The sequence below is a fragment of the Macadamia integrifolia genome, unplaced genomic scaffold (assembly GCF_013358625.1).
Source record: "Macadamia integrifolia cultivar HAES 741 unplaced genomic scaffold, SCU_Mint_v3 scaffold86, whole genome shotgun sequence".
NCBI classification, from domain to species: domain Eukaryota; kingdom Viridiplantae; phylum Streptophyta; class Magnoliopsida; order Proteales; family Proteaceae; genus Macadamia; species Macadamia integrifolia.
In genome coordinates, this window is record NW_024870559.1 from 207,867 (window position 1) to 219,975 (window position 12,109).

The 12,109-nt window shown below is 40.3% G+C and overlaps 1 protein-coding gene across 1 annotated transcript in view; it reads right to left on the bottom strand.

Annotated features, from left to right (window-relative positions):
• The window catches only part of LOC122070223 (phospholipid-transporting ATPase 2-like), a 123,328-nt gene that overhangs the window by 61,637 nt on the left and 49,582 nt on the right, over positions 1-12,109 (bottom strand). The window contains 4 exon segments of the mRNA XM_042634349.1: positions 7,379-7,499; positions 7,660-7,740; positions 7,839-7,905; positions 7,907-7,961. Coding sequence (XP_042490283.1) covers positions 7,379-7,499; positions 7,660-7,740; positions 7,839-7,905; positions 7,907-7,961 — 324 coding nt within the window.

Consider the following 12,109-nt stretch of genomic DNA (forward strand, 5'->3'; position numbering starts at 1 on the left):
TTGAAGCGAGCAGGGTTTAAAGTATCGGCCCGTATCATACCATATCGGCCGATACGTATCCGGTCCTTACCGATACAATACGGACCAATATGATACATGGAATTTTAAAAACCCTTTTGTATCGATACGTATCTTACGATACACCACCGATACGCACTGATACACCACCGATACGATACGATACGATACACACCGATACTCTATGGAAAATTCAAAATAGAAATGAAATGTACGTTTCGGTACGTATCGATATGTGTCGGTGTGTATCGGTATGTATCGACCGATACACACTGATACGATCATAAAATGGCCAAGATAGGTAATTTCTCATAAAAACACAATTTTTTTAGGTGTTTTTGTTCCAAAATTGCTGCCAATCATTTTTCTCTCTAACTAAAGTGGAAATCAAGGTTGGGAACAAGGATTTTACATTTATAGGACAACTATAAACCTTAGATTCTTATTGTGATACTCTCAATTTACTGTTTATGCATAATACATGTTATATATAGCTTTTTTTAACCATTTTTTATGCCAAAGTGTATAAAAAAGTGTTTTCTATCCATTTATGTGCATATCTTTAGCATATCTCCGATACGATACGATACCCTCTCGATACGTATCTTAATTTTGACCGACCGATATGACGACCGATACCGATACTTTAGTTAGAAGCGAGGTGGTCCTTCCAAGCAGAAACTCGTGCATCAATGACTCCAAAGGTGGAGTGTTTCCAGATTTTGAGGTCAGCTTTGACATTTTTTAGCTTAAGGGCAAAGGCAATTAGGGGAGAGGACAAATGGACCGGTTTCCTCCAAGTGGATGAGACTATGGGGAGGAAGCCTAAGTGGAGTGTCCACATATCGAAGAACTTGAATGACTTGGGGCCAAAGGAGACAAGAAAGTGAATTAGGAGAGAGATGGGATTGTGGTCAGAGATACTAGGAAATTCTGGGACGTGGGAAAGGATGAGAGCCACGCCTCACTAACAAGGACACGATCAAGCTTACAAGCAATATGATTGGAACTGGAACGTTTGTTGTGCCAAGAGAGCTTAATGCCTAACCAACGGAGGTCATCTAAGCTGCAGTCCTCGATGTAGAAGTTGAAGGCATCAATCGAAGAGGGATCAATGCCCGTGCCCACACATTTCTTATGGGAATGGCGGACCACTGTAAAGTCACCTCCCTAGTCCCAAGGATGGGAGTTGACTTGGTTGCCGAGGAGGCGGAGATCATCCCAGAGAGGGGAGCGATCGGGAACTCTGCTAAGCCCGTAGATAGCAATGAAGAAGAGAGGGATACCATTTGAACGATCCGAGAGAGAGGGATGAATTGGAAGGAAGAGAGAATAGAAATGTGGATTTTAGAGGGATTCCATAGGATCCAGATTATACTACTGGGGCTGGAGGAGTAGTTCGAAAGGAAGGACCAAGAAGGGGCGATAGATGAAGCGATGCATGCAACATTAGCTTCAGGCACAAGAGTCCCAAGGAGACAACAAAGGATAGACTTGGAGGACTTGATGCAAGAACGGATTTTGGCTTCTTTGGCCAGGGAATTGAGACTCTGGACATTCCAGATGGTCCAGCAATTCATGGGGGGAGGGAGGGGAAAAGCAAGGTAGCCTCGGGGGAGCTAAGGGGGGCAGGGGTGCCCTAGCAGGCTGGCTGCGATGCCGTCGGCGATAGCTGATGACGGGAGGGGAGACGGGTGTGTCGAGGGGGGGGAGGGAAGGGAGTGAGATGGGTGGTCACACCTGCCGAGAGAGATGGGAGAGTGGTCAACAAAGTGTGGCAGCGAATGGGGTCAAAGAGTCCAATAGTGAGAGTTGTGGTAGGCACTGTATAGCCCTACCCCGCTCAGCTCACAGGACAGGGGAGGATTTCCCTTGGGGGCGAGAATGAGAGGGGTTGAAGAAGACCGAGCCGGCTGGGATATTGGCACAGTTCTGGAACAGACAAGCGGAGTCATGTCCCCAGGACGTAGGAAGGCTGATTTGCAGGAGATGTGGCAGTAACGCAGGTTGATGCTGTCGTGGCAAGGCTTTGCCTCTACTGGAAGAGCAGGGCAAGGCGGGGAGCTTCAATAAGGTGAGACGAGGCAGCGACGGAGTGAATTCGATTTCCCGAAGAAGAGCAGGACAGGCGGGGGAGCCTCATTGAGGAGAGGCAAGGCAGGGATAGAGAGTGAGTGCGGATAGGATCCAGCTATATGCCTCTGCTGGAGGAGCAGAGGAGGGAGAGAAGGCTCAAAGCAAGGAGGGCAAGTGCCTTGAGAACATAGGGTGGTGGCCGAGAGGGAAGTGCAGGGGGTAGGGTTAATAGAGGCCAGGATGAGGCAGGAAGCGGGAGGGGGAAACCCTCAAGGGATCGTCGAGCAGAGAAGGGTTGAGTGGAGATGGTTATCAGATGGGCCAGGAAGGGCCGAGTTAAAAAAGGAATGAAAAGATAAGATGGGCCACAGTAGGGAATGTGAGCAGTGGGCCTAGATGAAAAGGGAGCTGAGGTAATGGGCCTACAAGAAGGAAGAGGGAGGGGCAAGCTTAGAGGAGCAATGGTTTGGACATATTAGGGGAAGGAGATGGGCCATTGGGTAAGTCGAAGAGGTGAGGGGTAATTTTGTAAAAGTATGAGAAGGGAGAGGCAGAAGCGGGAAGACATGAAGGCTGAGAAGGGGGAGGCCAGAGTCGATAGGTGCCTTAAAAGGCAAGATATTAGAGACATTGCCAAAAGGAGGGGAAGAGACAAAGGATTCATGACCAGGGCAACAAGAGGTGGAGGCAACAGTGACAGGCAACTGGGGATGGCAGGGGTAGCTTCGTCAGGGCTAGGGGGCCTAGAATGGTAGGCAGAGCGATTGTACAGCGGACAACGTGAGCATCCAATGGCAGAGGGGGCAACAGCTAATTTTGAATTTCACTGGTGGTGTCTACTTCTCCTCCGTCCACGGCTTGGATGGCGATGAGAAATGGAAACAATGGTTTGCAGGGGGTGGTATGGTTAAAGGGAGAGGCGATTGTGGTAGAGGAGGATGTTGATAAGTAGAGGCGGTGGTGGATGGATGTGTGGTTTGGTTATGGGTGGTTGTTGTGTGAAGGGATGTGGAGAAGTGTAAGGCGGGAGGAGAGAGGACAGCCATGGAAGGGAGGGACATCATATCTTCTAGAGCCAAAGGGGCGTGTGTTGCAACTCGAAGATGGGTGTCCAAAGATTTTGCAATTGGTACAAAGTGGTGGAATCCAGTCGTATATAATTTGTTGGTGAAAGGCTGCCCCTTCATCGTCCATGACAATGACAGAGGCAGGCGGTGGCACTTCAACGGAAACTTCGACTCAAATTCAGGCGTAAGTCTTTGCATTCTCCTTGTTATGATGCCTGTGAAGAGTGGTTTACCCATAATGGAACCAATGATGTTTAATCCTTTTTCACACCAGATTAACAAGTGGAGAGGGATATTAGGGAGGGTGATGCATAAGGGTATGGAGCAGTAATCTATCTTATGAAGTTGCATAAACTGATTCCAGAGCCAAAGGAAAATAGGTTTGTTGCCCACATGCCAAGGGCCGCCTTCAATAGCTTTGAGCATATCATTCTCATTGCAAAGTTGAATGAATAAAAAGACGCCATTGTCAAGGAGGTAAGTGTTCAGAAGTCCATTAGGTTTTCATTACTTAGTGAGGGAGCTTTTAACAATAGGGAAGGGTGGTCGATTGCCAAGGAAGTGGCCAACTAAACAAAATCTCCATTTGGAGATTTCAGAGGAGAAGGATGCTGCCAAGTACCTGCCGATTCGTTTGTCACCGAGAAGGGAGGGAAGGATGAAATGCAGAGAGAGGTCATCTTTGGAGGTGGAGGAAAAAGGGTTTAAGCAAGAGGACCAAGTTTTGGATGCAGGGAGGGAGGCCGGAGGGGGAGGGGAGAGTGGGGGAGAAGGAACGGGAGAAGGGAGAAGGGAGAAGGAAGGGAAGGAAGGAGGGCATGGCCAGCAGCAAGAGGGCACACCGGAATCAGGCCATCAGAGGAGGTGTGATGGTCCCTAGTTGAAGAAAATTTTGACCTCATAACTAGGTTAAATAATGCTAAATCCTGATCTACTAATCTTAAAACCTCTTGTTTCTAAGTTTGATCTCCATAGCTCCAACATAGAGTCAATCCCAGCTTTTGTCTCATCCACCAAAACAATATCATCGACGAAGAGCATACACCATGGACATCGTCTAGAATGCTCTTGGTTAAATCATCCATGATAAGTGCACAAACAAATAAGGGCTTAAGGTTGTTCCCTGATGTAACACAATCGTAGTTGGGAATTACTTGCCTTGACCTCCCAAAAGATCTCACACTAGTCACCATGCCCTTATACACATCTTTAATTACATCCACATATTTACTCGACAACCCTCTCTTCACAAGAACATGCTGGATTAAATCTCTAGGAACTCTATCATAGGATTTTTTGAGGTCAATAAAGATCATATAGAGATCCTTCTTGCTATCTCTATATCTTTCCATGAGCCTCCTCAATAGGTAAATAGATTTTTTTGTGGATCTACCTAGCATAAAGCCAAATTGGTTCACCGCTCTTCTCAGATGAGCTTCAATAACCTTCTCCCATAGTTACATAGTATGACTCATTAGTTTTATGCATCTGTAGTTATTGCAGCTCTGAATATCTCCTTTATTTTTGTAGATCGGAACTACAATGCTTCTCCTCCATTCATCTGTCATCTTCCTTGTGTTCATAATCTTGTTAAACATGTTGGTTAACCAATATAATCCACAATCCTAGTAGTCAATGTAGGAGTCTTCTAAGGCTGGAGCTAGAGTAGTTTTGACTTCAGTTTAGTTTTCAAATATTTTATTCAATTCTTCTAACACATCAAGAGAAAAAAAAAATTACTCAGTTAACAATTGTGATTAGAAGTCCTTATGTAGGTCAACACTGATCTTTTAGACTCTAAATATATGTAATGTTTCCCTATCAATTCAGTTGAATTTTATGAAAAGAAATTTGAATTTCTAGTAACTGCTGGTGCATGAGACTGATTATAAAACCTGACCAAATGGGTGTTCTCTTTTTTCTTGTTCTAGTTATCTCCTGCAACCAAGTGCGTTCACTCCTTTATTACTCCTCATTCTTCCTATTATTCTTTTGTACTCTTGGTTCTATTGAGCTACAATAGAAATTATTGTGGCGGAGGGATTTTGCTCCAAGCATATCCCATCTCCCTCCGCCCCAATCTCTTAAAGCGCCTTCCTTCGTGTAGTCAATTCTCGGGGTCCTCATGGAATATGCACATTTTACATCTAGAGCCAAGCTAGGTCCACTTGCTCTGCCCGAAATTCAAACAACAAGGGTCTGAAAGAGCCGTACCCATCATCTGTTCTTCAAATCGATTTCATTATTCTGATTGTTTATTGCTGGATGATGCTTCTGATTTTCAAATGGGAGAGCAGTAGTTTATCTTCCCATCGAGCAGCAGTGTTTTGGTCTCCAATTTTGTCTTCAAAAGGAGCTTCTAGAAGACCTTCATCTGTCCCTTATTGTTGAAGAAAGAAGCTTTAAGGGAGGAGTTCCAGCAGCCATCAAACTACAGCATATAGCCTAGGAGTAGTTTCCTATTTCAATTGTCAAGTTAGTTTCCTTTTTGTTACCAGTTGTTAGCTTCTAAATTGTTCTTTCTTGGTTAACAAGTTAGTAAGTCAATTTAGAAGATTTAATTCCAGCTTTAGTTTCCTAATTTAGAAGACAGTTTTGTAAGCCTATGTAAGAGGCTCCATCGATTGTAAGAAGGACAAGTTACTGATTAATGAAATTTGAGTATTCAGTCATGGGAAGAGAGCTTTTATTTATCTAAGAGATGAGATGCCTAAGACTATGAAAGGTGAGATGCCTAAACCTTGAGGGGTGGGATGCCCATGTCCTAACTCTTCTTCCCCCTTTTCAACCCACCATTTTTTTTTTTTTTTCCTACTGCTGTGAGTGAGTGATTGAATGTTATTAGAACAATAATTGAAGCCTCCACCAGGTAGAAATGAGGATCAAAAGCAGCCAAACCAGACCAGATCGATCTCAAGGTGTCAGGGTTTTGAGGGTGGATCGCCCCTGCCCAGATCTCCTCACCTGAAAGTCAAATTTCAAAACCCTTTCAGGGGTTTGTAGGCCACACCAGGGGGGACACTCAACCAGCCTTGCTGCACCATCTGGGCAGCCAATAGTGGGCTGCAAGTTTTTCTCCCATGTTCTGCTGAAACCCTAGTTCAGCCAAGGGTTCTGTTTCTGTAGTGCTGCACTGCTACAGCGTTGATTGGGGATCTCTTTGGGGGTTATTCAGGTCTATTTTAGACCCTCTTTTGATCAGGTGTGAAGCTTCTAAGTCCCTTAAACTTTGTGACCTCGATTTAAGCCCTAATCCTTCTCTGTGAGGTTTTCTTTGGGTCTGAGATCTGAAACCAGATCTGATACTTGGGTCGGAGTTGTTATTATTGGGGTTGATTTGCCTAGTGTGAACCAACCTTACATCAAATATTTTCACATTTCTAAACTTAGCTTGAAATTTAAGCAAGTTGGCTTTCATCTATCATTAGATCTCTGATCCTAAATATTTTTACACAATTTATAAACCTGTTAACCCTCTTTCCTCAACCAGAAAATCAGTGAATACCGTGCCTTATTATGTAGTTCATAAGATTCTCCTAAATCTGAAAATTTTGTCCTATGGTCTTCTAAGTGAACCTGGTTTATCAGTGTGCTTCCAACACTTGTGCGCTTCTAGATTCAGCTCTAGAACTCTGAAATATGTCATGGGTTGATAGGCTTTATCAATCAGCTAGCTAGACAAGGATTAATGGGCTTGTCCGATAGGCTGTCTGAACCTCAAAAAATGGGAATGATTAGCTGGACCACATCAGCCCAACACTTGTGCGCTTCTAGATTCAGCTCTAGAACTCTGAAATATGTCATGGGTTGATAGGCTTTATCAATCAGCTAGCTAGACAAAAATTAATGGGCTTGTCTGATAGGCTGTCTGAACCTCATAAAATGGGAATGATTAGCTGGACCACATCAGATTCTGCTATACATGCTAGCCTTAAATGGTTTGCCTAGTCTTGCCCAACTCAGACAGGCTCTATAAAAATCCTAGAAGCTACATTAGGACTTGCTCTAAATTCCATGTTTGTGCTGTAGGTTCTCTGTCTAGCTTTCTTCAAACACTTTTTCCTTTTTCCACTTGTTTTCTTCACCATGATTATCGAACCAGATACTATTCATTTGCAACAATGTTTTGTCTCCAATTCTAAAAGGAAGATCATGCAGTTGCTCATTTTGCACACAGGAGAAAAGATGAAATAGAAGAAAATAGATTTTGATGGTACCTGGGGAAATTAAATTGCACGAAAATGCGACTTGGATGGCTGTGTTCTGCTTATCTCCCGTCAGCATCCAAAAGTTGATTCCTGCCTTCCTAAGTGTCTCAATCGTCTCTGGAACTCCGTCCTAGAAATCAAAATAGAAAGATCAAAAACCTTTTACAAACATAACAATGTCTAGGTGCTTCTTCTGACCAAAAACATCACTGCCATAAAATTATGCTATTCAATAATGAAAATTGCATAGTAGTCATTCACTTATATGACACAGAAGAAAATGCATTCACCTGTAAACGGTCCTCAATTGCAGTAATCCCGAGGATTTCAAGGTCGCACTCTAACCTTTGGCATACCTCAGCCAGTCTCCACTGCAAAAGGAAATGGTAGAATGGCATTTAGTGTATTTATCATTAATTGTCCAGAAGTAGCCTTAATCAAAGGATCTTCATAATTGATCAACTCTTACCTCCCTATCAACCACAGCAGTTTTTGCCTCCTTAAACATCAAAGACCATTCTTGATATTCATCAAACCAGTCCTAATTGAGAATACTGCTCCACAGCTTCAACAAATGCCTTTATTTGTTGCCCTGGAATTAAATTCAGCATTAGATAAAACCAAGCACTGAAAGAACAAGAAACTGTGATACTTGTAATTAAAAGGTTAAATCTTCACTTCCTGACTTTCAACCTTCAAATTTGATAATGAAACCACATATATAAATATGGACAAATAATAAGAAACAAGTAAGAATGTCAAATCAAATTTTAGCAGCAATAATGAAACAAAATATTCAGGTTCAACGATTTCTTTTAGGCAAAGCAAATTTATTAGGAAGGTAGCGTAATGATGAGCGCATTTATGTGTGAAATCTAGGGTAGTAAAACATGCATTTTACATATTTAGAATGGAGCTACCTTGGGTTTTACTCTCTTTTTGCAAGGACTATTTATATCTCCAATTTTCAATGGTTGCGAAGAGGACGAAATTCTGAGGAAGATGGACGTGTTCAATTGCAAGTACACATTCGTTTGGTCAACCTTACAAGTGATTATTCTTTTCGGGTCAGAAAAAAAATAACCGAAAAGAATAATGGATCAGAACTGAACCGAGATGCAGAACCAGCCCATCTGCAGTTGTTCCAAGGGTATAAGGAATATTATAAATGCCAACAATAATCGATGGACCACATCCTTAAGTGATTGAAGATTCATTTTTGGTAACAACAACTACCTAATGTAGTTGGTGAGTTGTGGTGTGCAAAATCCCTTGCTTATTAGGAGGTTTCAAGTTCGAACCTCTTAACTGCCATTTTGCTGAGGTTTTTATTTTAGAAGATTTTCTCTTTCCTACTCATCACTCCAAAGAGGTCGGCCAAAGGGTTTCTTAAGGAGAGAGAAATAAGGAAATAAAGAGAAAAATAGGAAAGGGAAAAAAATAAAAAAATAATTAAAAAAATCGTCCAAGATGCTGCCCACGTTTGAAGAAGAGAGAAAAAAGAAAAGGAAAAATGAAGCAAAATCATTGGAGATTCCCTACTTCCTACAATTCTCTATCTTCTCTCTCCTCCACCTCATCAACAAGATAAAAAAGAAAATCTTTTTTTTTAGAAGCTAAAATCTTTAGCTTCCCTCCCCCATTCTCTATATAATAGAATTAACACAAGGGGAGGAGGCAATTCATTCTTCTTCTAGGGTTTTTTTTTAGTTGCTCTATCTCTCTCTCTAGCTCGAGTTCTAGGTTTATGATTTAAACACTTTTGTAAGTTCTTTTTATTCAATTAATGCAAGCACTTTTGTTTTTGATTCAGTCTTTTATTTTTATTGTTTAAGCAATTCAAGTTGTAATTTTCAAGTTCTAGTTCTAGGCTTAGTTCTAGGTGACAAGAACAAGCTATGAAGCATGTCTTTCAAGTTCAATTTTTTTTTTCTTCAGATTTGTTTTCTCTAGTACTAGAAATTTCAGATTTGGTTTATTCCAGATCTGGTTTTTATTACTAGTAGTATCTCAAATCGATCAAGTTTTCAGTTCAAGGGTTGAAGTTCAAGTAAGTAGGCTCCTTCCGTATTCTTCTCTCCCCCCTCTCATTCCCTCTTCTGACTACCCTTTCTTTCGTAATTTAGGATTTTAATTTCAGTTGTTATATTATTGCTTTCCCTTTCCCCCAAGGTTCATGGCTAGTGTATGTGTTGGATTTGCCCCTCCTAGCCATAGAACCATCAATTTATTGTTTTTTTTTAATTGTCTCCCTTTCCCTAAAGCCAAGTAGAGTAACCCTTGTAAGAGTGACTCTCTGGTCAAGTAGAGAAGCTCATAGTATGATGCATCCCTTGGGCTAAGTAGAGAAACCTACTTGTGAGTCTCTCTAGCTTTATCCCCTTTCTTTTACTTTATTTTTATTTCAGCATTTTTTTCCTTTATTGTTTTTTTGAATTGTGTGGGTTGCTTACTTTCAGTAATTTATTTATTTAATTTTAATTGCTCGGCTTGCGTCTTTAAATTCTTAGATGACGAATGGTTAGGACGTTATTTTAGATACATATATTTAGGACGATAATTAAAATTAGATCACAACCATTAATCAGTTCACTTTCGCATTATTAAAAGAAAAAAATAAATAAAGTGGTTGCTCTCCCTGTGTTCGACTCGTAGCTACACTGATCCGTACGCTTGCGGTTACATTTTAAAATCTCAAACACGCAATGATCACCTATAGGCAGTATACAACAACAAACGATGTAGTCCCACCCCATTGATGTGAAAAAATAAAAATAAATAATTGGATCCGACCGAAATAGGATAGGATTTGTTAGAAATTTGTCAAAATATTTCTATATCTATTTATTTATTTATATTATAAAAATATAATAACATAGATAAAATATAAAGAAATAGATCTAATTTTCTATTCAGAATATATAAATTATTATTTATAATAGATAGAATTTAATATGAACGATTTATATAATAAAATACGCTATTATTATATTAATATATTTATTGTTTATATTAATTTCATTAATATTTTTTAGAAAACTTTTCTACTAATATAATAGAATTTTCTTAATATTATATTAGAAAAAAGAGATTATGATCCCTCTAAACTTCAAAAGATCTGAAGCCCAACAAAAGACAGCTAAAAGCAAATTCAATAATCTTTGAAATAAGATCCAATTTATCCTAGAAGATTGCTGTCTTCCAATCTTCCCATACTGTGAAAAATATAATGTGAAAGCAAGATGAATTGAGAATTCTTCAGCTCCCACTGAAAGCAGGAGAAAGAGTCCGCAAATTTGCAGTTAAAATTATAAAAATACACATGAAGACCAAAACCCACCATCAACTATAGTGTTGAAATTTACACCAGAAACTTGGAAAATTCAAACAATATTTATCCAAAAAAGATGTCACAAAAATTCAAAAAAGTTTACCCAAAACAATGAGAAAAATAGACCTTTCTCCACTTTAGCCAGAATTAGCACTTAATATCAAAGGCATACATGCAACAAATGGGTCATTGATCAAAAGCCTAACATTTCATCTGAAGCCTGATAGTGATGAGCCAGGACATAGAAGGAGCTAGCTTCAAGGATCAATATAGCTAATTAATGTTAGAGCACAGCTGGTGGACCCAGTCTTTGGTTGTAACTTGCTTTGATTATTAATATGAACAGATCCCCCACCCCACAGTTTGAGAATTCTGCTCACCACTCAAACTGTGGGCTGTGTTCTCTTCGCTTCTCTCATCTTCTACTCTCTTCTCTGCTTTCTTTCTCATGACCAGGTACTGATTCAGGTTCTGTTATTGTCACATGGTATCAGAGCATTGATTTCTGTACCTGAGATTCCTTCTTGATTCCTGTTCTGAGTGTGGTAAGGGTTTTTCCCTACCTTTTGGTGTATAGCCCACCTATGCAGTTTTCTATCTGTTAGAACCCTAGTTTCTTAAACATGCACAACAGGGTTCCTTCATTATTGTTACTTAAGTTATTGGAGGAAGGTTTTTATCTGAAGTTAACTCATTGCATGCTAGGTTTACTATTTTTTACCTACGTGTAGGGTTTCAACACTGTATGGGTTTTGATTAATGATGCTGGTTATTCCTCTCCTCTAGTAAATGAAGGTTCAAAATATCGGGTTTTGACCTGGTTCCGATCCTTGGGAAGACCGAAATTTCGGTGGAAATCTGGGAAATTTCGAGGAAACCAGGAAAATTTTTCTGGTTTGGTGGAAACTTTGGTTTTGACCCCCAAATATGTTTTTTTTTTTTTTCCTGATTTTTTGTACGGCCGATTTTAGACATTTCTAACCCATTCACATAATTAGTTTCATGGAGAAAACACCTAAAGTCATACTTGTGGTGTTGACCAAAGTTTGCTAATGTACGTTGATTCGTTGACTGAAACTATACTACATAAGTACATATATAAGTTACTAACTAAAAATGTGAAATACATTATTAAAAGTTTAAAACAAACAAAACATAATGTAAAGGATCCAAAATAAATAATAATATTACATAATTGTGAGTTATCTCTTAAGTCTCTAGTCTCAACACTCAACACTCAACACTCAACAGCCAATTCCAAGTACAGTGTCTAAGTGGTTCCAGTCCACGAGCTGCATACCACTGCAGATGTCGTAGCCGCTACTCTGAATGCACATATGAGTCCCATGACATGTTTTGGGCCCAATTGTTTTGGTAGTCCGTCACTGCCCATCTATAAGATGTATCAT